General features: G+C 40.6%; 1 protein-coding gene across 10 annotated transcripts in view; it reads right to left on the minus strand.

Annotated features, from left to right (window-relative positions):
• ANK3 (ankyrin 3) overlaps positions 1-27,487 on the minus strand; it is a 351,417-nt gene that overhangs the window by 112,493 nt on the left and 211,437 nt on the right. For 5 of the 10 annotated variants that reach the window (XM_084526169.1, XM_084526174.1, XM_084526175.1 and 2 more), the window contains 6 exons: positions 24,470-24,568; positions 20,874-21,059; positions 20,293-20,316; positions 18,985-19,083; positions 8,395-8,493; positions 607-705 (listed from right to left, as the gene is read on the minus strand). In XM_084526169.1, the coding sequence (XP_084382295.1) occupies positions 607-705; positions 8,395-8,493; positions 18,985-19,083; positions 20,293-20,316; positions 20,874-21,059; positions 24,470-24,568 (606 nt within the window). The remainder of the gene's footprint in view (positions 1-606; positions 706-8,394; positions 8,494-18,984; positions 19,084-20,292; positions 20,317-20,873; positions 21,060-24,469; positions 24,569-27,487) is intronic. The other 5 variants (XM_084526176.1, XM_084526173.1, XM_084526171.1 and 2 more) reach the window with 1 other exon arrangement.

Raw genomic sequence — 27,487 nt, forward strand, 5'->3', positions numbered from 1 at the left:
AAAGCCAGCAATACCTGTGCAACACAGACCACCACCAGAAGAGTTCTGGGAAGAATGTGCTTTAATGCCAGCCCTTGGCTCGGAGGCAATCTGCACACCCTAGTGCAGGTGATTTGCAATTCCCATGTAAAAGTTTGTGTGATAAAGTGCAGAGAGATACGAAGTGGAGAAACTGGTAATCAGTCTAACTCCTAAGGAAATACGAGCTGTCTCCTGCAAAGAGACATTACTCTATTTTTATCTCTTATCTCTACTCTACCTCTAGGGTAATTTGGTGCAAGCTGAAGATATATTGTAATCATCGTGTGTTTATTCAGGGCATAGAGATTTTCTAGCTGCTGAAATTCTGAGCCATAGTGTTACCATACATGCCTTTTTGGTTGGCAGAGAAGCCTTTTCTTGTGTATCTTGATTTAACATATTTTAGATATGCAGACAAGCACTACATACGGCATCCACTTTGGAGACCTCCCACACAGTTACTTTAAATAGTTATGAAAGAGGAAAGTTATTGTCAAGTCCTTAAATATCAAAAACATGCAGAATTACATTTTTTGAAAAAAGTACAAGGATTATCTTAGCAGAGAAGAGAACAGTATCAGTTACCTTGGTTTTGGAAAGAATAGGGGCACCACGATCCAGCAGCATTTCTACAACTTGTTCATGGCCACTTCTTGCTCCACAGTGGAGGGGAGTCAACCCATCCTGTGGGACACAAACATTATAAAATATTAGTTTTAGGCACAGGAAGACTTTTTGCACTGTTATAAAAACTGATGACGTCTAAAGAAAGTAATTAATTCCTGCAGGATGCTGATCTTGCATATCTGAACAGCTAAACCTGTTTATACAAATAGACAAAGTATATTTTGGCTCCAATTTTATAAACAGGTAAATAGTCGTATCACATCGGTGCTCAAGCAATGGGCTGCTTCCAGGCCCTCACTTTACATGCATTGAAGCGGCAAATGCACATACAAGAAAAAGATGAGATTGTACATCAGGTACGTTTTGCCTGCATGACTTTAAGAAAATTGGGTCTTTCATTTGTCAGTATGAATCAAAGTGAACGGATGATACTGATATCAGAGGGAAAAAAAATCTTTCTTATTTAGTTTGATTTTATTACATTGATTTTGACAGGTGTACAGCAGATGAGTAAACCATCTTTACCCCAGGTGGCAAAAGTACGCTGGATTAACTCCTGTTTCTTGTACTGCAGACCATAATCATGTGAATTCCAGCTGAATAGGGTCTAGTCACAATCTACTCTCAATGCTTATTATAGTTTTTTACCAAGTTACTTCAAATTAATTTATTCTTTGATTTCTACCCTGTTTACAATACTCCTGTGTCCTGTTTTACGTGAGTGCTATGATGAAAGATAGCACACATCTTCAGCAACTGTGAGTAAAGTCACATGGATTTCTTCAAACACTATATGACATAATGGATTGTTGCAAATAGCAAAGTCGTGGCTTTGAAAAAAATAGGAAGAAAAATTTGTGGTTTTGGAATTAGTAACAACAAGCACTTCTTTTGTTAGAAGCAAAACAAACACACGGGAGCTACTGTTACACAGGAACTACATTGCATTTTCATCAAAAATGTCAGAGGAGAAGCCCTTAAAACAAAGACTGAAATGAATAAAGCACCAAGATAAATATTAATTTTCTGAACACAGGCCATAAAGGAATGGGGCCCTTTCCAGTGCCTCTCAGCACTCTTTAAAAGTATTTTGTGTTGTCTAATGTATATTCCAACATTTTTATAAAAAGGATTATTTAAAATTTCTTTTCACACATCCAGTGCCTGCTAATTCATGAAGACGTGCACCCTCTCAGTATGGTAGCAAGTAGTCCCAGTTCACCTCCTTAGACCCATTTTTGCCATGCATAAATGCAATATTCTTCCTTGATACTTCCTAATCCATTACTCTCTGGTAGATTATCAGTTTAAGACTCGTGAAGTGCAGCTAGCTGGGGAGATGGAAGTACTGATTCTGAGCCTCAAGCTCTTCTGCTTCTTCATTGCCCCCTCCTAATAACCTTTGAAACACAGCAGCCTGTAATTGTTGTGATTTATTTTTCTTGCTATTCTCATTTAAATATTATGTGGCCCTCACTGTGCATGCTTTCCCATTTAAATGAAGGCATAGGATTCTGATGTAGGGGAAGGGAAGATTCTTGGTTCAGACTTATCTTGATTAGGACTGAGGGAGCCATTTGTTCACACAAGACAAGCACAGTTTGACTCACCGTGTTCTTATGTGTTTCACACTTTATGACCCCCCACAACTCATTCAAAAAAACGTGCCAGGGGTAGTATACACCAAGCTTACAGAGAATGAAACATGTTTGCTCATCTTCACAGGCTGGAACAGACCCCTCAGAGCTACCTCGGTGCTCCCCAGGGCACCTAGCCCCAGCCCTCTCATGGTGCCATCCCTCCGGTTCCTTCCTGTGGCTGGCAAGGTTCCTGGGGCCCAGGAGGTGGCAGGACATCATGGTTGGCCAGCTAGAGCTCGTTCTGGTCCATGCAGCAGTCACCACTAGCAGGTGCATCACAGGGCATGACAGAACATTACAACGCATTGTAGGTTCTTGTTGGGACAGCACATCCAAAGCTATTTTTATGAGAATGTCAGGACTTCCACCATAAAAAGCAAATACACTTCAGGACAGCTCACTTGGCTGCAAAGGTGTTTTTTGGAATTTAAAAAGGAACCCTCTATTCACCTGGCATGGTCAATTGCTATATGGCCCTAAAAGCAAGCAAAGAAACGAAGAGGCAAACAAACAGATAAGAAAGTGGTACAATTTTGTTTAAAAAAAGAAAAGAATCTGAGATTAGAAGAGAATGCTTTGAACTCAGCAAGACTCTACTGATTATGTCAGGAGATTTTCTTGTTGCTTATTTTCTGTTGATATAAACTATACCATGTGAAGCATAAAATCTATCACGTGGATTCGGAAACAAACTTGCCTTAATATGATAGTCTGCAATAGCTCAGAAAAACCATTACAAACGATTATGACAATAATCTGCAGATTAAGGACTCTCTAAGTATGTGCTGACATAACAAATCATATCATCTGTATTATCTAGCCCTCCAGAGAGCAGCTCCAGCAAAAGCCAGGAGGACAATAGGAAGAATTCTGCTTAGACACAGGCTTCCCATAAACATTGAACAAACTGTCTCTGGGGCCGCGGCTCTTTCTTTAGCTTTTATTTCAAAGATCCCCATCCCCCAAATAAATGCAATACAAGCAGAATCTCTGGTTCCTGTTGAGACTTGCATGGGGGTCAAAAATGGCTTGAGTTTAGCAGATGCTGGTGCAGATCACTGGGCCTCCCAGCTACTGTTTCCCTGCCCCTACATGTGGCTGTAAGGACCCCTGAGCAACGTGGTTTGGCACGGACCTGCCTCCCTGTGCCTCTCAGGGCCCCTTCCCCATTAATGCCCACCCAGGAGCTCCCCTGCATGACAGGATCTACTGGGCTGTCACCATAAATCCAGCACCACAGCTCTCGCACCAGTGAGCAGCAGCTTTAACCCAGTGTGTAAGCGCTGAAATGAAGCGCAAGCACCCAGTAAAACGTTTGCTGTGAGGCCAGTGCTCAGCAAGAGCTTGGCAGACTTCGAGCCAAATCCCCTGAGTCAGAGGCAGAAGGCATCCTTCCCCCAGGGGGGCAACTACTGCTGCCTGCAGGGTTTATCATCCCCATAGCTGCTTCGTGAGCCTCCGAGCAGGTGCTTCAGCCTAGCAGGGCTCTGCATCACGTGGTGCCTCCAGGCCCTAAGACTCCCAAATTCTTCGCTTCACTGGCGCTATTGCAAAGAAACCCCAGTGCAGCAGGGGAACAATGGAGGTTTGCTCTGCCTACACATGCCAAGTGCCCTTACATTGACAAGTCAGTGCTATTCTTGTCATTAGTTTATATCTTACTGTATGTAGCTTTTGTGGAGCAGCTTATGTATGATCAGAGGCATCTTAAAAGAGCGTATCCCACACGTTCTTGTGCAGATATGAGAACTGGCCTGTTATTTAGCTGCAAAATCAGTAAAATGAGGATTATGAAGACTTATTGTTAATCCAAGCTAAAATGTGCTCACTGCCTGCCTTCAGACAAATTCACTTTGGCATATGCAGTATTAGACAGCCAAAGCAAATCAAGCTAATTTAATCAAGCTCTCTAATTACACTATTTTTAAAGTCTTTTCTGGAAGACAGAAAAAGTAATTAGGGCAACATTCAGTAAACATGTTATGTGAAGCATCAGTAGGTCTTTGCTTGAATGTTATTTAAAACAAACAAACAAACAAAAAAAAAAAACAACAAAAAAAAAAACACACCAGAGTGATTAAAGTTGCCCTGGGCAGACTAAAGTGGCACACAGCTAGGGCATCACGTGGTTAGTTATTGAGGAGTACACTTAAGAGTTCAGTACTACCCCCCAGCTGCTAGACATGTGCAAAAAAAGGACAGACAGAAGATAAGCAGCTGGTTAAAAATAAACAAGTCAATGTAAGTGTGAAGTAAAAGAAGAAAAAAACACGGCAGAGCCTCAAAATAGATATTTTTGGAGATAACCTCATATGCTCACACCTTATCTGAATTAACTGCAGTTTTTAGGTTCATGAAAATATTTATGGTGCTCATCAAATCCTAATCCTAAGGAATACAGAGAAATCTGGAGCCCTGAGATGTCTTTTACAATAATTTTAACAGGATAAGGATTCAGCCCTTCAGGTTAACCTTTTGTTCAGTACTTTAGCACTGCAGTTTCCAGGACCATCTGCTAGAAGCAAACACAAACGCTCATGGAGATGACTAAGGAAAATAAACGATTACCCCAACTTAACTTAACGCTCAGAAAAGACTGTATGTGTTTTTATCTATAAAATATATTCATGAAAAATAAAAACTGATGTTACATGGAGAACATTTACAGTACTACATTCAGAGAATGGATTGCGAGCACAGATCACAGAATGACAGCTGAATAGCTAAACCTGTCCCATCCAAGAGTAGCAAATCCTTGTCTTGTCAGTGTTTGGTCAACAACATAAGACAGTATCTTCCGCATACTCACATAAAGGTGAATTACATGATGAAGGAGAAACAAAGGGCTAGGAATTCCTGCCTCTGAGTAAGAGAAACAAGCAGTTTACAAAAACTGTTCTCCTTTCATGTAGGGACAAAACCTTTGTCATTCATCTTTAAGGAGTTATTTTGTGTTCTATAATCAACATTTATACGGAATAGTATCATGATGTCCAACACATTTTAAGGCAGAAAAAAAAGCTACAGAATTCTGCTTTGCTTAACATTCCTGGAGAGGTCTCACCTGCATTTAAAAATCTGCTAACAGAATCCTCACTTATTTTCACATGCAAATCACATCTATTTTTCAAGTTGTGCGTGTATTCAGCACGTGCCCCTACCTGGCAGAGCACTACCAGGCTGGGCTCAGACTGGGTATCCCTCTGATAGATGTGACTTGACACAAGTATCAGAAAACACAGCACTGGCTGCTTTGACTTCCAGTACCTTTAGAAGTGGTCATACTGTTGCAAAAAGACATGACTGAAGCTTTTGTCATCTTGTGTTTTTTTTTAAGGCCATTCTAATTTTAAGACATTGAAAAAAAAACAGATGGCACTTAAGAAAAATGAAATGTCTGCAAAGTTGACATACCTCAATTGTTCTGCCTTGGAAAACAACATTGGGTCAGGTAGGAATAAAAAGAAAGCTTTAACAGGAACATATGTTATAATGGCTCATGGCAATTAATTTTTGGTATTGAATACGACAGCCAGGCAGACACTCCTGAAACAATATTCTTTTTAACACCACATCATTCTGAGACCTCTCTTCCTCCTTGTACTGATTCATAAATCCGTTCTGATCTACTCCAGCGATGCTCTTGCCTCTCCAAGTCTCCTTGGTAGAGCCACTTACTGCCCAGACCAGGGACTGGTAAACCCTTGCCAGGATGAGTCAGTGCCGCTGGGAGCTAAACTTCCACTTAGTCACTAACTGGCAGAAAATGATGCCTCTAGTAATGTCAGACAAGTGCAATGATGAGTGACACACAAGCAGAAGTTATGCAAATCCTTTCTGATTTATAGGGAGAAAGGGTGTTTGGAGAAACAGGCACTGTCTGGGGAAGTTAGACAAGTAAAAACAAAACAAAACAAAACAAAACAAAACAACCAAAAAACCACAACCGAACAAAAACAACAACAAAAACTAAAACCCACAAAACCTTCCTGAAGCACACTCATCCATTGCCTTCCTCACTGGGAAGCTCTGCCAGACTCCAGAGCTGTTAACGCTTCTGCCCTCTTCCTGGATCCTGTTTCCGTTGCAGCCTGTATTTTTAGTTACAGGAATTATCCTAGTATCTGACCCTGGGGTCTGTGATACAGAAAAATGAAACAGATCAGAAGTTTTTGTAACTACGGGAAAAGAACAAGCTGGACTCAAGCTATTTAAAGTCCTGGTCCCAACATTTTGCTTGCAGTGGGCCATGCAAGTTCCTGCAGAGAGGACCCAAAGATTCCCTTGCCAGGTCCCCTCCTCCCTGCTGTGACCAAATGCACATCTGCCACATAACCAAAATGTGGCCCACCCCAACACAAGGTGGGCCAAATCCAGGATGTGACAGGAGAAACTTGCCCTCTCGGCCTGGCAGCCCCGGTGTCCACGTAGGAGGCTGGTATTTTAGTCCAGAAGAGATCAATCAGAGTCACTGAATGGTTGAAGATGGAAGCGTTTGAAAAATGTCTCAAGTACAACTGCTTATTTTTTATTTTCATTTTTTTTTAAGGAGGAAGAAAGAGAGAGGAAGAAAGGAGGTGGCTGCTCAGAACAACAGCCACATCCCTGCATGCAAAACAAACCAGGAGGCAATCTTACCCCTGAGAGGTAGCAAAGTACTTCTAAGAAGCTAACAAAACAAAACCAAAAAAAAAAAAAAATCAGGGGCAAGACAAAGCCTGCAGCATGGGGAAAAGAAGTTTAATTCTGGTCAAGTGCTATATACGCTGTCATTTTGAAACACAAAGGTAGAAAGTAAAGGGAAGTAACATGAAAGGAAAAAACAGATGTTGTAGACAAGGGGTACTATGCCCTGACAAGAACACAGGCCTGTTTGGGATCCTGTAAAGGCTCCAATTCTATGCATGCTGGTTTTTCATCATACTATGCATAGGACTGAAGACTTGATGCAAGCTGCTCTGTAAATCCTCTCAAGATACTGTGCCTCTGCTAGTGCCAAGCACAAGAAGAACCCACCGCCCATGTTATCCATGACAAACCATCTCTTCCATATCCCCCGATTAGGAAGAAAACACACATTTTCCAAAGAAATAATGAATGACTTCTTAGGTAAAATGGAAAAAAGCAACCAATGGAAAATGCATGGACAAAGTGAAGAGAAAGTAAGTTGACCCAGTTTCTGAATTTGACAGAAATTAAAAAAAAAAACACACATGCCTCAACAAACACCAGGTGATAGCTCAGAGACTGCTGAAACACTAGAAAACCGAACAGAAACCTGTGTAACTAAAAATGGAAGATGGATAGGTGACAAGCTAATATTTCGAGGAATTGAAAATTGTCCAAAAGTTGGAGTCACAACCAAAGATTTCCCCACACGCAGAGGAGCACGTTGCAAAGACTGCTGTGACAGCCCAGAGCACTTGTTCTTGGTTTAGCTCCAAACTTCAGAACCTTTCATTTTCTTTAGACCACTGTGTATGTAAATAAAATACTCCTAAACTGATTAGATTGGATTTTAACAATTAGATATAACCATCTGCATCGATCTTCCAGGACACTCAGTGACTCGAGTCAGGTGTCAGCCTGCTGGACACCATCACTACACCTGGCCCATCTGGTGCCAAATCCAAGGCAGCAGCTAAGCACCGAGTCAGGCAGAGGCTGAGCTGCTGCACGGCCCTGCAAGAGGGAGGCGAGACTCAGCAGCAGTACTGTGCTCTGTGACACTGCCCTGTGGGTAAAAGGAAGGCAACCACGCTGCAGCTGAACGTTCCTCTTTTAATATTCAAATTCTGAAAGATCCGTACTGAATTCTCGGCTTTTAGTGTATTCACATCTAATCACAACTAGCTCATAGCAGCATCTAATTAAATGCTCTGAGAACATGGAAAATAGTTGGTTCTGGGCTTTGCCATGCATGGTATTTCACACACAGTTTTAACAGACGTAAATTGTTAGCATTCTACTGAAATCCTTTTTACAAAAAAGCAATGCATTACAGTTTTGGTAGCCTGCCAGGAAGCCAAATGATTTAAGCTGTACAGCAGCTAACAGGTCCCAGGCAAGAACTCCATACAGTCACTTACAGCATACGGAAGCTTACCCTTGTTTTGGCATCGATTTTAGCTCCTCGATCAAGTAGGAGTTTGACCATATTTGCATTTCCTCTCTTTGATGCAACATGCAACGGTGTGATATCATTCTGTGGAAGAGAATAACAAAACAAAATGTGAAAACAAATATTCATCTACCTGTCTTTTAGGATCTCCATGATCAGTTTTGCTCACAGAATGAACTATGCACACTTTGCTAAAGGGTAACACAGCTTTGTTTCTCTGGGAGCATGCAAGCAAAAGGAAGCTGTTTTTTTCCACACATGAATTACTGGTCTGAGACTACGACCTTTGTATTATCGAGGCAAATGTTCAAGTTGTGGTTGAAGTTCAAATGAGACATCCTGACTGTGCCTCCGTTAGCAGTTTTTGTATAGGAGTTAAATATCATCAATTTTACTCTCTAAAACCTAGCAATTTAACTTAGCTATCGTTGTTTCTTAATACTTAGTGATAGGGATTAATACCTCAGAACTTCATTGGTCAATTAGAATTCATGAAAAATAAATTAAAAAATACATTTGCAGGTCTAATTCAAAGGGAACAAGATGTCAGTGCCATTTATTTCTGTCAGCAAGCTCTGATAGCCTCTTAAGTACCTTCGCGTCACAGTTACATCACTGATTTCCTCTACACAAATTGTTCCTCTAATCGATGTAATACTTTACTTCAAGTGAGACTGTAAATAGGCAGATATGCTTTGCTAAACGACGCCTCGCAGGACGGCAGCTTGTAGCTGTGCTGCACATTGAGGGCAGTTACATAACCAGTGCGTGCGCACACAAACATGCTTTTTTAACAAGATGTAGCTAGGACATTTCTTCATGCTCTGATGAATCCTTTATCTTCTGGTGTATGAAGGCCACATCCTGTATATATTTGATCATACGGAGCCAAGTGAAGATAAAATAACTTAAACAGAGCATGCAGCTAGGGTATGGAGACAAACAGAATTATCAAGAACATGTTCCTGCGCACTCAGGGGCAGCCAAACAGCTGGCTGTGGAAAACTGGCTTCCCCATGACTGAGCAGAAAGCAGTAAATTTTAGTGAGCATATATCCTATGGCTGACTGAATTGGAAAGGCACCCATCATACTGAATAGCTGGAGAGCCGTGCAAGTGTCTTACCTGGCCAACAGACCGTTAAACAGCACTTCCTCAAAACCGCAGGTGAGTGAAATGATAGAGAACCAGTACCAAAAGAAATCTCCTCTCAGATGTGACAAGTTGACTCACAGCTTAATAGTAACCTAGCCCAGTATGGTCTACCTTTATTTATAAGCAATTACACTACGAAGCTAACCTACAGCTACTAGAAAATACTAATTAATACTACCACAGAGGCAAACTACATTTTAGAAAGAAGAAATAACTTCTTTCTCTAATAATAATCACATCAGAGCATCTAAGTTACTATTCCAGGGTAACTTGTGATTTCTTTAAAACATGAAATAAAACAAAAGGCTGCTTAACACATTAAACAAGGAGTATGCTAAGCCTGATCCTCCCAGGGATGTAAAACTGTGTGACTGCATAACATGCAATTTGCAAGTTGGTTTAGAAACAAGAATAAAGGTGGGGGAATGTCCATTTTCATGGTCAAAGAGAGGAGTCCTCCTTAAAAGACCTTCACATCTCAGGTTAGTACTGAATCTATCAGGACCTGCTCCCTGTGCAGCTGGTCTCAGCTTCTGGCAGGGGACAAACTCCCTGGCTGAGAACATGAGGAAATTCTCCAGCACCTAATAGACTAATGACTAAGCTCATTCCTTTGCTGGAGAGCTAGCAATCCGTCTTTCTTTCATCTGATACACTGTCTTTACAAAAAGCATATAAATTTAATATCTTGAGGATCTTGAAACTCAATTACATTTGGTTGAAAACAGGCAGCGGGTCCACACTAGGAAGAGATAGGTAAGTAAAGGATATGTTCACTTTAGACACGCTTTGTTAGGAAAACGAATTTCACACAGCTACTCTGAAATAATGAACTGAACAGTAAGAATCAAGGAAATGAAACCTTACATATCCAGTGAAATACCTGTCCTTATGGATGAATGAGATCAGTTCCTCTTTCCTGGGAAAAGAGCACTGCAGGAGCAGTATTTCTTCACTCTCTAGTTTTCATCACACACTATTAATCTACTCAGACTGTTCATAAAAAGAATTAAGAGACAAAGAAGAAAAAGCATATTTGGCCCTATTCAGCCCTAACAGCTCAGGGACACACTGTGAGGAAACCTAAGTGAAAAAAGAGAGGGGACAGGTCTCTATCCAGAATTTAAGTTTGGCATTTAGCTATTAGCACTTTTACTGGTAGCAAACAGTATGAAGTAATAATTGTGTATGCTGAGAGTCCTGAGCTCTGAACAGAAGAAGAGAAGCATTATGTGAACGTTCACACAACTGCACACTGAAGTTTAGGGTGAGTAACTCTTCTTTGGTCACGACTGTGTTTGGCCAAGGCTTAAAGTATCACACCCAGATGCATGACGCTCCTCCCATCTCCCAGCATACATTTGTGACAATTAAGTACAACTGAGATAAGAATAAACCTCAGACATCATCATCATTAATATTTCTGATGACAAAATGTAAAGCAAGCAATTAAAAGCCCAGTTGTTTGTACTTGTCACAAGAAAACAGATTTAAAAAAAAGCTTAATAATATGCGCAGCTTGGGTGTAGGTTATTAAAACTGTGGTATCAGCAAACAATATAGCCACCAAATGTAAGGTTCTGAATTCTTCGCTAAATCAACAGCATCTGCTGTCTTTTCAGTCTATTTTTATCTGTTTGATCTTCTATAAATTTCTCCCTTTGTTCTCAAGATAGAATAGTAAATCAGGAAACTTTTGAAGATGTTTTCCTGCAGTAACAAAGCTGAAATGCCTTCAAAAAGTAGCCAGAAAATGATGCAGTTCAGATCTAGAATGTCTATTGGAGCACTCCTTGCCCTCGCTGTTAAAAAATCAAATGCTGGATAATGTCTTGTGTAGACACCTTGACAGCGAGATCCTTTGTTATTGAACTTGGGAGTTAACCAATTCTGTAAGGAGTATGTAACGTAACTTGTAAGAATAACAACATGAAATTGCACAATAAATGCTTGTAGCGTTCTGAAGTAGTACCTGGCCTTTTCTCTCCCCCTTGGCAGATGTCCTGGGGTACATGACTCAAAGTATTCTGAAAGTGTATACAGATCAAAGTGTGATACATTAGATGCATGTTTTTTCTATACCTCACGGCATTGTGGACGGCTGTTTTCCCTTTATCTCTATCCATTGCCTGCCGCAGCTGCTACCCTCTCATGCAGGGCCTAAGCCTACCTTTGGAGTCTCCCAGCATTCAGAAATCTGATGGGTGAAGAGAAATCTGCTTCTTTTTTTGATGGCTTCTGCTCATGGCTGATGAGAGGAGACACTAAGCCCTTTCAGCTGCATCTCTATCCACAGCTTCGTAAGAAAATTCAGAAAACTTCAAGTTATCCTGTGCTGAGCTATAAGCCACCTACATTTCCCAGCTGAAATGAGATCAACTCCTCTCTGACACGTGCCATCATCCATCACAGCTCACCACAGCAGTCCAAATTATTCCTGTTACAAATTAGCAACACAAATGGCTAGGAAGTCATAAAAAAAAAACAGCAACAAACTTAGAATGGACAGAGCGCAAACACCATGTATCTTGCAGCTTTATTTCAATGCTTTTAGAAAATGAAGAATTCCCTCCCCAGATTGTGATATGATGTGCTATCCTACAGACTGCCTTTTACTTACCTCAGTCTGCATTTACAAACATACGGATGCCAGTAATAAACAAGAAAAATAAATATTTCCTCTTATAAGCATCATATTGGGCTCTGAAGTGTAGCTTTAATTACAAATAATCAAAAGGTGAAAGTTTCCTATTCGTGCCTTACATTGTTTTAAATGCTGACTGACTGGGATAGGCCAGGTAGCACAGGGATGCAAGAGGAAATCTCTCTGGGGCACTGGTGCTCTACCAGTGATATAACACCCAACTGATTCCCCGAGTACCTCCAGCAGTCAGAAGGGGGAACTGCTCCTCTCGCAGTCCTGCAAGGGCCAACCACTGGCTACGTGCAGCCCAAGCAGTTTGCTTGCTTGGCTGGGTTGAAGGACCTTCTCCGTTCCCACACTGCAGCTACTGCCAGGGGCAAACCACGTAGGGAACTGCGAAGACCCACTGCCAGTCTTGTAGGAAACTGGTATTTCTCCTTGCTACCAGTGAGAGAGCTTACCTCCACTGCTTAGCAATCCTCCCAGACCCCTACCAGAGAATAGTTTTATACAAAAACTCCATTTCTTTACCTTCAATTAAAAAAGAAAATAGTTTCTTAACAACATGTTCAGATGAAGCTGGAATTTAGTAAGATTGCCCTCAGTTTTCCCAACTGAGAGCAGACTCAGAATTGACAAAAGAGTGCATCAAGAAAACAGAAGCTGAAAGCAGGCAAACTGCTAAAGCGTAAAGTTTGGAAAATCTCTCCATTGTTATGAGTCCTTAAGAAAAGAGCTTAAGACTGATTGCCATATACTGGAATCGTCATCAACAATCCTGCACGGCTATTATCAGCATTGCCAGTTTGTGGGGGTAGAGAAGGATTGTGCCATGTATGTGAAGACTGTTGTATGTAACCATGCAGCGACAACACATTTAATAGGAGAACAATCAGTATTTTCTCCTCCTATATTTTTCTGTAATTCAAAACTGGAGCTAAAGCTCAGTACAACCCCTGCAGATCGAAGTGTTATGTTCTAGTAGCTGGGATCACTGAGACTTGCATGGGATTTTCAAGTATAAAAGAAATTAGACGTACAACCACAAACACACAATCAGATGCTCTTCAGGAAACCTTATGACAGTTCAAAGAATTTTCAGCCTCTTTCTCCTCTATTTACTGTTAATGAATCTTATATTGTGCTAAAGTAATTCTTGTGTCTACTTCTCTTTCTTCAGGACTGAGATATATAACATGAATCCTGGAAGAAAAGAAGGAAGAATATAGCAAGGAACTGTTATGGCAAACTACCACTAGGGAAATAAAAAGATGTTCTTCTCTTGTGTTACTGTCACTTGCATATTGCCTGCTTTTTTTGATGGGCTAATGGTGTTCTGCTCCTCAGCCTCAGGGTCATCATTAATGCATGCTGTCCTCACACCACCCCCTCAAGATTACCAAATCCTTCCTCAACATTCCAGGAAGCAAACTTTCTGCATGCAAAGCCCACTCCCAGTGGAGCTGTGATCTGCTCTAGAGGAAGGAGTGCTGTGATGCTGGGAGGCTCTTCACAGGGCTGGATGCAGACACATGGCACAGTGACTACCTCCCATCTGCTTGGGCAAGAAAGATGCGGGCAGGGATCACCTTCACATCGAGAATTACTTTGCTACCTGAATCTTCTGACCTGCTCAAGTATGGAATGGATGTGAGGGTCACAGAAGTTCCTTTCAGTCACTGCCCTGGAAGCTGCAGAGCATGAATTTTTGATTCTTTTCTAGCCATTATGCTTCCTCAGAGAGGGGCAGAGCTTGTGAGGCCATTTCATTACCTGGACTACACAGATATTTCTACTAGAAGATTATCTGAGACAGAAGGATGATATCTGAAGACTCTGCAAACCCCCCGAAGACACTTTTTGCCTAATTATTATTGTCAGAAAATAACAGTTTATTCAGAGCACCTTTCCCACCTCCCTGGTCTGCACAGCAGCTGTGGAGAAACACTTGTGCTTTCTTGCTGCTGACTTCGCACAGGGCAATCTGGCACCACAGCTCCATCACAGCTGGCCATAAAGCCCAGCGGATCAAACTGCCTGCCCTCCCTGCACACTGCCCCAGGGATGCACGAGCAAGGGGCCTTCCCCCTGAATGGGAAAGTGCAGGCACTCTGCAGGGATTAGAGCTGATTTAGAGCAAAAAAGCTTTCTTGCACCAGATACTGTAGGTGTAACCAGAACTGCTGAGGAAACTGGTTTCTCATTCCTTCCAGTGGCTGTTATTTGGTTTTAGCATGGATCTCAACGCATCTTTCCAAGTCCTAGATGTCTGCAGCAAATTTGATGGGGGCAGCAGAGAGACAAAAAGACTAACGAAACCTTCTGTGACCTGTCCTTTATGTCCAGCACAGTCACCTGCCCTCAGGCTGAAGGAGACCTCATTCCTGGTAAATCAGAGTCGAGCAGATGGCACAAAGCCTCTGTAACAGCATCCAGCCCCAGAAGCAGCAGCTAAGATGGGAGCACGGCAGTTAGCACCACGCGTTTGGTCACTGCATGCCACAGCAACGGGTCTCCTCAACTGAAAGCCTGGAACAGCAGAGCCCACTTGGCAGACTGCACTTATCCATATTAATCACTAGATTAGTAGTTCCAGCAGATGGAAAGTAGATACTAAAACCATCAAAACTCTGGGTAACAGACCAGATACAGTTTGATTTGAAGCTACAAGCGGTTGATGAACAATATTTGTTCATAAGGAAATGGTACAACAAACTGCAGTCCTTCAAAGCACAAGTAGTGAGCACACTCACGTTAGCTTTGTTACAAATGAGACTGACTACATCCTCAGTTATTCTTTGTTCTATTCCTCCCCTTCTTTAGCCCATATGTGATTATCTCACAGTTAAGCAAGAGGGAAACAAGGCAATGTGATGAAGGAATTTCCTTAGCTTTGAAGACTTTCAGAGAAGCATAGCCACACACATGCAAGTCTCTTACAGAGAGATGATGAACAGATATAAAATGCCTGCTATGTCCAAGCCAGTGTGTACCCTGCCAGTAACTGTAACAGGTTTACAGTAGATGTTGAGCCCAAGAAGTCAAGCAACTTGGAGTGAGTATTTTTCCTTCATTACAAAACGGCAAAGACTCAGCCCAACATAGAGGTTCTGTTTCGTTTGGACTGAGGTTATGAAGAACCTTGGAGCTGCCTCTCTATAAATGGGTGGAAACAGGGGTATCACAAAGCTGATTTTACTGAAGTCATCTCCATCCATCCTGCAGGGAACTTTCCATGTTGTGCCATCTTCCCTGTGCTTGCAAGAAGCTTGGAAGAGAAAGCACAGACACACGAGAGCAAACACAGTTCAGTGGAAGAGCTGACACTAAATCAACTGCTGGTCTGGGAGAGTACAAACCAGAAGCAGGTACCCTTCCAGCTCTCCCAGCCTCTACGTTCCGCAGGTACACAGGCCAGCAGGTGCTGTCACACCTGCAAGAGCTCCTGGACCTATGCCTATTTTTCTTAGATGCAATGAAAGAAGGGAACAAGGGAGTTTATGACAGCCGAGAGGCACGCAGGTGTACACTGGCAGGGGTGAGGGGAGCAGCTGCTATTGTGTGTCACTGGGGACATCATTTATTTACAATACAGTACCACTGCTCACCTCCTGTCCACACACCAGGAGCCATCATCAAGCTCTCATCCTTCCCTGCCTTCATTGCTGGAACCTTTTTCTTCCCTTGGGGCCCTCAGAAACCCACTGAAAATGTACCAGCTGAAGAAATCTCTTTTGCCTCCCATGTGCCCTCCTGTTTCTCACATCATTTCACCAGCTCCCCTTGCCCCCCCTTAACGCTCAGAGCTCTGCCTTCATCTTACATGTCCCTCTCATTACCTCCATCCCTCCCCACTGACAGTCAGGTGTCTTCGTGTTGTCACCTTCCATACAGGTGTGCCATTACCATAATCCCCTGCTCCTGTTCAAATCCCTCCCCAGAACTGATAGTTCCCTAAACAGTTTAACATGAATTTAGAGATATAGAGAAGTGTCAATTTGTATTTATTTAGCAAGAATAAAGGGAGAAGAGTTGATTGCCAAAAGTGCTTTTGATACCCCCAACCTACAGTTTGCTCTTTGTACTTCTGCAAGAAGAGTACAGACACACCGTATGATTTTATTTGGGTTATATCCCTTCCAGAACTTTGCTTCACTGCTTGTCTTCCCAGATCGCGAGCAACTCAAACAAGGGCCTTTCCTCCAGGCAAGCCATGCTGCACACTGTGGATGTTGGTTACACAAATTAAACAATGAGGTGGCAGCAGGCAGGCAGTACCTGCGGCTCCCTTTTTAGTATCTGTTGTAGTGCCTCTGCCTGCTGTGCACTCTGGGCAATCACGGATCAAGTAAGGACTCTGTTACCTGGTGCTGATAACGGTACTTTATACTCCATTTACACTTGTCTCCATTTGCTTACAAATTCACTGCTCTCCCAGAATCTGACTCATCAGTCTGATAAGCACTGACGAACGAAATTCAACTCCATTATTACTGTTATTTATGCTACTATTCCTCCCATCAGAGCTGCCTTACCTAAATTTGCAGCCACCATGCAGTAGAGATGTGCTCTGCGGATTCCCCCACCCAGCTACTGCAAGCACAACAAGCTGCTTCGTGCTCTGAGTCACAGCATCAGCCCGCTGCTCTTCAGGCTGATGTCAGTGCATCTGCACCTCCCAGTTCTCTGAGCAGGCTGCCTCTCTGATGATGACAACTAAAGGAGGCAGAACCTGGGATTTCCAGATCTTCAAGAGGAAGTGAGTTTGCCCTTACTACTTCGGATCTACTCTCCAACAGTGCTCTTAATCCAAAACAGAGCTGCTCAAGCCCAGGGTTTTTTATTGAAATGTATGCATTGAAATGGTATTTTATTGAAATAAGCATAAGCAGATGATGCTTAGTGATACTGGTAATAAACGCTGCTAATTGCTAACGTAGCAGTATGGCTAACCCCTCATCTTGTTTCTGAGTGAGAAAGAGTCATCTCAAACCCACTCACCTTCCTTGCTCCTGTGATTAGCACCTATCAAACACTGAACACCAAACTTTATGATGGTTTGAAGTGACTTAAAATGCTCTAACATGATTGGATTAAGGCCTCAGGAGTAAGAGGGAGTAATGTTATCAGTGAAAAGCAAGCATGCAGTTAGAAATTTCCCAGAAGCCCTTTACACGCCAAATCTACCTTTAGTTTCTGAATTTCACATGGATCTAACCTCAGACTTTCTCTCTTTCATCAGTAACAGAAGATCAATTTGAGTGGTGCTTGTATGTGGAAAATCATTTGTGAGAAATATCTGAGTAGATCCTTACCTTTGGTATGCACCTACCAGCTTCCCCCAGCATCTGCTAGCATTCCTCTCACCGGTATTATTAAGTACTAGATCATGAGTTATTATAGTATTTTTTTAGCTTTAGGGACTTATCTTCATTAACGAATCATTTAACTATATTCATAGATCTGTGCTGAGTGAATAGTGCCCAGCATCTGTACCTTCCACCTGCATTCCTACTTAGAGTGAAAAAACATTCTGGATCAAAACACTGAGGGGGCTTTCCCCAACTTTTCTGTTCCTGGTCTATTACATCCTCCATCAATTCCCCTTACTAACCATAGACAAACGCTACCAAAAAAATGTTCATTTTTTGTTTAATTCTGAGTCCTATAAATAAAATAATTTCCCTTGTAAATAAACGTGATACTATTTTATCGGTTTTGTGGGTTTGCAATGTTTATCAAGAGTTCTGCTTGATATATTTTTTTCCAACCTAAATGATTCTATAATTCTATGTAAATATGTTCTTTAACTATAGAAGCAGTGAAGTATTTAGATATACAACTTATCTGAAGTAAAAGAAAACATTACAATTAGCTGCTTGCTATGTGGCAAATGCTTTAAGCAGTAGCACAGTACTTATTCTCATGCAGAAGCAATTAAAACAACACATACTCAGAACCTCTGCAAAGGAGCTGCCGAATTTTCCAGTTCAGTTCTGTCTAACCGCAGACACCATTCCAAGTAACTCCCCCCCATAAATACCATCTCCAATACACACTTGATCCCCCCACAACACTCACACTTTAATTGAAATGCTGTTCTACACTGAACCAGGGGACACCTGGGAAGCCCATACCATTTCCCTCCTGGCTTCCTCTCCTTTTCCATTTATCTGAGGAACTATCCTGTCGCTTTCTGGGCTGTGTTATAACTTTCAAGCATAGCTTATGGGATCAGGAGAGTTATTTCCCCCACTTTACCATGACTTTTGCCATATGGCTCAAATCACCAACTTCCCTCCGTTTCTGTACCTCACTTCATTTTCTACCTGTCTTGTTTCTCAGATCTCCTTTATCATCTGACACTCGCATATGCAGTGAAGGTGCAATGAAGGCACAGCTGCTTTATTCACCACCACCACCACCTGCCCTTCATATTCACTGGAAACAACTGCATATTGAGGACAACTCAACAGGGACAGCATTCCTGCCATATGGTAAGGCTACAGGTGGAGGCATTCATCTCACTGAATCTTTGCAACACTGTGAAATCAGCAGCTGGTTTTGATTAAAATGGAGGTATTCAAGAGTGAGGACTAGAGCTCAGGTTCAGTTCAGAAGCACGGACACTCTGCTCCATACTCCTTAGGGTAACGAGAGCTGTCAGGCCAGGCCTCTCGGCTGGCAAGCACACGGAACATTTCCATTCCTTGTGGAAAAAGTGTTTCAAGGTAAAGATAAAACAAACTTAAGTGTAACTACGATTTCATTCTTACCCTTGCAGTGAAGTCCACAGCAGCACCCCGATTTAACAGCAATGTAGCTACATTGATATTTCCATAGTGAGCAGCTATGTGGAGGGGCGTGAACCCACTCTGGAAAAACAAACAAACAAACAATTGATAATTTTTTTTTATATATCTCTTTGGTACTCCCAAATTTGTATCACATCACTGACAAAAGCTAGTAATAGGAGTGTGCTGCAAGTCACCATTCCAATTCTGTACTAGTTTTTACTCACTGACAATTATTTACACACTGAGTCTAAATAAAAACATATTGCTCTACAGAAGGGAAAAAAAAATTAGCATAATTATTCTAGAAGACCAGAATTAGGACAAAACTTTCAGTTACTTCAGAGAAACAGCAACAAACATGTGAGTATTAAAGTAATGATCTTTTGTAAGAAAATAGTTTCTAATAGAAACATCTACTTGTTATCAGTGTTGTCAGTCTTGCAAGTTAAATCTCTTAGAGATTCTTTGCAGAAGTTCAGATAGAAGTCATTTGATGATACTTGCTTTTTAAAAAAAAATAAATTCAAAGTAGATGCAAATGAAAACAACATCAAAGACCATTTTAAATGATTAATATAGATTTTTTTTTTTTTCCAAGGGTTAGTACCATAAAGATCAGTCTCCCACTGAGGGCGATCACACTGGGTTATGTTCAGACACCACAAGTTATCAACCTAATTAGAAGATGCCTTACTGATAACATCACTTCAGTGAGTTATTTTCATATTTAAGTAGTTTTACTTCCTTTTAAAATAATGCTAAAACATGCAGCAATTCCATCAGTCCTGCGAAGTATGAAACCTTATGGGAACTAGATGCATTTCTAAATTGTTAGCAAGCCATGCTAGCTGCCACTGCCTTGCTTCGGGAGTTTTGCAGATTTAAAACCACTCTCAGATCACTCTATTTGCTGACACCATCAAGGTAAGTGTCATGCAGAAGCCTGAAATCAGTCCTGGATGCACAACACGACAGGGTTGTCTGCAGCTCTTGACATAGTCTGGTAAACATCTACTCCATGAGAATCCCTGAAAACTCCCATCTTACATAATACGTCTCTTTTATGATGGCAATTAATTCCCAAGAATGCTTACTCTCATTTTTAAACCCTAGTTTCAGCTGCAGAAAGCCCTGGTATCTAAACTACAGTCTTCTCTAGCACATGCTACTTTATTTCATCTAAAGCAGGTGTCTATCCTATAAAAGGCGATGCAAAAAGGAGGAAGAAATGATGCAGAAGCACTAAGTCATGGAGGAGTGATGATGCATATATATATTTATATATACCTCTGTTGTTCTATTCACCATCATCTAGGTTAACACATTTGGAAGCAAAGAGGGGGAAAAAATGAACGGTTAGTTCACCACTGGTGATATGGATGCAGAAAGCGTCATGATTGCTACATGGCATGGCAGCTCAGATGACAGCACAGTTGGCACAAAGGAAGCTTGACTGAATGGAAGCTGAATGATCAAGTATTTTGAATGTTAATTGTTACATGTTTATCAGAGTTCTGTAAGTGGCACTTTTACAAACAACTAATCAAATGACTTAACTGGATGACCTCTAAAGCACACCACTACAGTAATGGCTTCCATTTCCAAGAGAACAGTTGTAATAATATATTGTTTATTATTTACCATTTGAAAAGATTTTAAAGGAAAAGTTAACCCTGATTTAAATAAAACTGAGGTGAGGAAGAAAGAGGCGAGGGAAGCAAAGGAAACATTATTTTTAGTTGCACACTATAGGAGAAATTTACACGTAACTCATAAGCAAAGTACCTCACTAAGAGAGATCTTCACTGGACGTAATACATGTCGTCAGCACTTAACAGCATCAGAACTTGTTTCTTTTTACAACTGACCTTTGACTCCACATCAGCATTGTGGTCATTCTGCAGGAGCAGAGCTGCTGCCTTTGTATCATCCTTCCGAGCGGCGATGTGAAGAGCAGGAAGACGGACTTTTCCCTTCGTATCATTTTCAAGCAACAGCGAAACCACCTGGTCATGACCTTGCTGCAAAGCTACTGCCAAAGGTGTGAAACCATCCTGCAACATACAATGGGGACTCTCAACACCTATCCTGAACTTTGCAGGGGATGGAAATTGGAGGGAAGAGATCTCGGCATTAGTGGGAGTAAAATTACAAGACACAAGCAAGCAAAACTGGCTAGGACTTGGAAAAAAGCATGGAATTATTCACTATCATTTAATACATTTTATTATATACACAAATATATGTGGCAATGATGTCTCCAATGCAAATTATCATCCTTCTTCCCCAAACCTACAGGTTATAGCATACATTTATTTTTAAATTTTATCTCTATCCTCTTAAATATTTAAATGTGGCAACTAAAACATAAATATATGCTTATATTTAATTTAAAATTATCAATATATTTATCTATCAATAATACATTTCAATAATATTTGAAAAGGAATTCCACTTTCTCCCATGAAACCAGTTGTTTTACTACAACACCAAAGAGCACGTTTCCACTTATGAAAATAGAGATGTGATATACAATCCACTTATAAACAGAAATTATTTCCTTTCAGACTAGTAAATAGCCAACCAAAGAAATGTGGACTCTGAGACCTGAAAAACAGAATTTTTATTTAAAAATTTTAGAGTGAATTCCTCAAACACAGGAAAAGTACAGTCTGAAATGATTTAATAATTTTATTTTTATGGATTTTTAGAGAACTGAAAAATTAAAGGAGTTGTTGTTTAGATTCCCCAACATTTAAGTAGCATTCCAACCCAGGAAAACACACAGATTTGCCCAAGATAATACCCATAAACCCCTCAAAAAACACAAATGCAAATTACTTGGGATATTTATTTCATTATTACTTGTGATTCTTGATTAATATGTCTGAAGTTTATAGTAGAAAACTTTGTTACAGTCTAGTTGGCAAACACATTCTGTGACTTTTTAACTACTTCTGTCATGTTGAATCTGCATGTTTAAGTGTGAAACAGAAGTGCAGCAATGACATAGAAGAATGCAGGTCCCTACCATTTCAAAAGTGCAGAGTTAAAATGTTAGCTTTTGGGATAACTGCATTGTAAGAGCAGAAAGGAGTTCGGGGGGGGGAAGCATTTTTGGCATTTTTGCCTTTTTTTTTTTTTTTTTGGGGGGGGGGGAGGGGTCATCTTTCCTTTTTTTTGTTTTTGTTTTTCTTTCCTCTTTTTTACATGCTGCACAGCTCTGGAGGCCAAGAATACATCATGAGCACCACAAAGAGGGCTCCGGAAATATAGCTACACTGTACCTGCACAAATGGATGCTCTTGCCTGGAGGAACCCTGATTGAGACAGCACATGCCTTGGTGACCTGGAGGCACCCGCTTCCCTCTCTATTTATACAGCCAACAGCTGCAGCACAGTCAGTGCTTCACGACAGCAAGCTAACAACATCTTTTCTTATCAGGCTTTCTCTTCTGATAAAAATGAGAAAAAAAAATCACATGAGAAAATGAAAGTCCTAGGAATTCATTTTCTCCTTTCCTTAGAGAAAAGGGAGTCGACAAAGGGGAGCACTTCATTTCAACACCAGAACAGCTGCCATCTTCTGTACTCCAGTTTCCTAACTCTGACAGAGAGCTGCCTGTGCCCGTTTATGCAGAGATCCCTGTGCCACGGCCAAGCGAACTGTGACCAAGAATATTAGCAATGACAAAAATGCATTTCCACCACATGCTATCTGAAGTTGCCAACCTACAAAAAGCAATTGCAAGTATCTTAACATCCAGTACTATAATTAGTAACTGTACCTTAACATATAAAGCAAAACCCACCCTCAGAAAAAAAAAATAATTTAAAAATAAAACCAATTAAAAGAAAACAGGTGGTTCTTTTTTTTTTTTTTAACACCTTTCTTATAGAGTTCTTATTAGTGAATAGTTAGCTATGTATTAATTGTTTAATAAGAAAGGCTTTTGAACTTAAATTGACAGAGATAAATAATTTTTATATTAAAGGTTTGACCAAGAGAAAATAATAAAGCACCTATAAGCAACTACCAGAAACAAGTAGGGCAATAAAGGCAACACTGCTTTGTAGTCTGTTAACTTCAAAGGAATTCTCCAGGGATAAAATTAGATCACGCCTTATCAGGCTGAGATGGAGAAAAGCTCAGCCTAGGCTGACATATAAAAAGCTCATGGGTAAAAATACCTAAGAATCAAAAGCAAGTACCTGTGCACAACTGTACAGCTCTATTTTCAGAAAATAATATACTGGCTAGGATATTTTCAAAAGTCAGAATCTACTGTAGGTCTCTGGGTGTCCAATGACTTCATTGTTTCTAAGAGAAATCAGTTTTCTGAAAGCTGTATTTTTCATTTAGTGTTTTACATTTTAAATACTTCGTTTTATTATTTCTTGGTTTCCGTGTCTTTGAGCTTTTCCAGGAAGCACTCTCTGATGCACACCGCTAGTTGTAAGAAAAGATTAGTGATTTTGAAAACTTTATTTTGATCCATGATTCATTGCTATAATACTGTCTTCAAAAGAGAAGAAAGTTTCCATACATATATCAGTGTATAGTGATGCAATGAAGTGACTTTGCACTTTGTATTTTGCAAGAAGTGTGACCTTCTCAAATCAGCATTATTTCCTTTGTGATTTAAGTTCAGATGGAGCAGTTAGATGTCAGTAAAAGGTTAAAGCAAATACTGAAATACTTCTTTTTGTTTTTTAACCAGATTAAATTCAGTACATTTAGGTACTATTTAAGACTAAATTTAAAGACTATTAATATTTGATATTCTTATAATCACCGGTATTTTTTTTTCCTTCCAAGTTGCCTTACTTGAGTTAGAATTACTTTTTAAATTAAGAAATATATATATTTTTTTTATTTATTTTTTTTTAGAAAGAAAGATCACAGAACACCCTTCAAGGACAAATCTTCTGTCATGCTGTCAGCTCGAAATTATCACTGCAAGACCAGACAGGATAATTGAATGCTGCAGAGAGGGTATCAACATGGTAATAAATACAGTTCAGAAAATACTCCAAGCGCTAAGTAACCCTGGGTTTTCACTGGTATCCCAGAGCTGGTTTCAAAGCATAGATGAACACTTCTTGCTTTATGATTGCCCCCTGCATCACTCAGTACTTTTAACAAAAGTGTGGAGAATTTTTGTATCATGCACACAGCTTCCCTTTTTGAGTACATAACCTGAAATATTACCAGTAATGACTAAGAGCACATCTATTTTTAGAACTGTTTCTAGTTAGAGTCATTTTTTATTTTAGAAATGGCAAGAGAAGGTTTAAAAATCTTTAAAAGCCAGTAACTCGATATTCATCAGCACGCTTCACAAAGAGAATTTGTACTGCTCTTTGATTTTGTATTTAAAAGACAAGTTCAGTATCAGCTGGCAAGGATCACTGCTGAAGCACATTTTGGTTTGTTCATGAACTGTAAAACTCAAACTTTTACCTCTGTGGCAAGGCTTTGACTGGCACCATTGTCAAGAAGAAACTTAACAACCTCCAGGTGGTTTTCTTGGGCTGCCATATACAGTGGAGTGAAACCATTCTGAAATAGGAAAACAAGAGTGTAAACACTAACATTTTAAACATACCAAAAATCTGCCAAATTGGTAGATTAGCAGGAAAACAAGTAAATTGCATGCTCACACACAAGTTAGTGGCATGATCACTGCTGATTTAAGTGAAGATAGGAGAAGGGTAGTATTATTTTAAAAGACACAATGGAACATAACAGTAACAACTTAACACATCCATATTATATCGACTGAACTGTTTTGTACTGCTGAAACAACCAAAAACAATCCCCTTCTCCTCTGATTTATCATATCCAAACACTAGAGAAAGGCTGAAACACAGTTAAGGCAGGCAAAGACGGATTTTGAGTGACATGAAAACTTCTCATCCCAGACTGAAAGTGTCAATGCAGTAAACAGAATAAAACAAAGAAGTCAGGGGTGGTTAAAAACAATGGGTAAAACAGAAATGGTATTTCATCTGGCTTAAGTAACAGAGAAGGTCAGGAAGGGCTTCCGTATGACCGGGTTTGGCCAAGACAGTGTCAGCACTCTCAGGTCTGTACATGGCCAGGGCAGACATATTTCGGCAGGGTGAAAGGAGCACGGGGAGCAGCTCTTAGAGCTGCAACTCTTACAAAGGACACTGACCTAGCTTTTGCAGGAAACTAATAGAGCCAAACAGAGATGAGCCGTAACAACTCTGGCCATGTATTTGCATCAAAGACATGAACATCCTGAATTCTGGAGAGATGAAGGCAAATTGTAGTCTAAGACTTGCAGCAGTGAATTATGTCTGAGCTATAGCAGCCACAGTAAAAACAGCTGAGAAGCATCTGACTGTCACAGCAATGGGGCAGAGCTGCATGGCACACAGCCAACCCAGAGCACGCAGGAGAGTGCAGGTGACCTGGGGCCAAGCACACAGGCTTCACTGGCAGCAGAAACAAATAGGAGGTCAGACAAAAAAGACAGTTGGAGAGGAAATGGCATGAACTGGACATTTGATCCAAGAAGAATTTGACAATCACCGAGACACTGAGCAGCTGTGAAGCCACATGTTTACAAGGCTTACACAGCCTGCAAGGTCTGTGGCTGTTCCAGTACTTGAGTAATTTGGTGTCTATTTAGTAAAGCACCGCTACAAGCCTAAAGCAGGCACCAAAGTCCTTCCAGAGCCAAAGCAATGTGCTAATATACTCTCCAGAAACAAGGCCTAACAGTTTAGCTACTGTATAGTTAAAATTCTGTTTAATGAATACGAAAGAACCCAGAAAGTACTTGCTGAGGGATCTAATACGCCACATTACAGGTTATTTTTATAGTGAACAGCAGTGTCTGGCATTTTTCCCTATCGTTTCATGGCACACTCAATACCTATTTACTAACTCAGCTGGAAACTAAGATTTTTTTTTATTTTTATTTTTAAGTTTTAAACATTTGCATTTAGAAAGCAAGCAGGAAATGCTTCCTAATTATTAGTTTTGGAAAATAATTAATAGGTGAAATTTCTCAGAAACAAGTATTATTACAGCATCTGGAGGCAGAGCAGAACCTTTTCTCCTATGCTAAAGTTATTGTGCAGTACTCATCATCTTTCCCCCCACACTGTGCTTTTTCATCCCTCTCAGAATAAGAGACTGAAATTTCCAGACAGCCAACAAGCCCTAAGAACTGGTACCAAATCCAGACTTTTTTTTTTTTTTTTTTTTTTTTTATAAGGACAGGAAGATTTGGTTAAAAAGACCTAACATTACTATTGCTAGCGCTATCAGGAAGGTAGAGCTGTTATCTTCAAGGGAAGACAAAACAAAGCCCAACTCACACAAAACAGGGTCAGCATCAAAAAGAAATAAACAACCAAAACCTCTGGGTGGTCTCTCTGTGGGTAAGCCAAACTCAAAAGAAAGTTATTACAAGCTTTAGAAAGGCTCAAGTGATGCAGAGCCACAGACAAAGCTGGTGCAGGGCATTTTGTTAACAGGGTGCTCCAGGAACAACAAGGATCTCCCCAGGAAGACTGATCTCAGGTGGAGTCACTCCCAGGTACTGGCATGGAATGGCCAATATACACATCTCTCAAGCAAAGACATCACTGGCCTTCAAATGGGGGAGAGAAATCTTTTATTCTCACGTGCTAGCAGAATTAGGGTAACGTGGGCAAACCTCAGGGTGTATGGACAATGCAGTTATGTAAGGTGTTTACAATCTCAAATTATTTTTAGTTTCAGGGCTGAATACACAAGTTCTGAGCCACAAGAGACAATCCTTTCATAGCCTTCCTACTTCAACAGGAAAACCACTGGAAACGTTTCTGCTTTGTTTTACTTCCTAAAAGTCACAATTTAAATTGAAACTATTTTTCTTCTCTTCAAATTCTGTAGAGCCTGAAACTAAATATTTCTGTATGTAGCTAGCATAAAGAAGTGAGAAAGTGGAACCAAGTAGTCTGTTTGCTTTGTCTGGGTGAGAGAAACATGAAATACAGATCACAAATAACTAACATTCCTGAAATACTCTCTCAAATTTTTGTTTGTGTTACTTGAGAGACAATAAGAACGATTCTTTAAAATGTACTACACATTTTTAATGTTAATTTTAAAATTCCTTTGTAAACAAATAGTGTCTATCATGCCTACATCTTTACATCTTTATAGTGCAGAATAATGGCAATACTGGGCCAGTTAAGGCCACCTCCTAATCTGATCCCCCTTCTCTGACACTGCCTGCCAGCCAGCCCCTGAGCAGTGAGAACAGAAACAGGGCAGGCACCCAAGGACACCTCCTGTGACAAAGCCACCCAGCTTCCAACTGGCTGAGGTTTATGCATGTTTTGAGCCAGCGTTTTCCTCTGTTTCATTCTGCTGCTTTGAACACCAACACTGTTTTCCCTCTTCAAATTTTCTATAATTGACCTAAATGTTCACTCAAAGGACTTCAACAAACTTAAA

This window comes from Aythya ferina (genome assembly GCF_964211825.1).
Source record: "Aythya ferina genome assembly, chromosome: 7".
Classification (NCBI taxonomy): domain Eukaryota; kingdom Metazoa; phylum Chordata; class Aves; order Anseriformes; family Anatidae; genus Aythya; species Aythya ferina.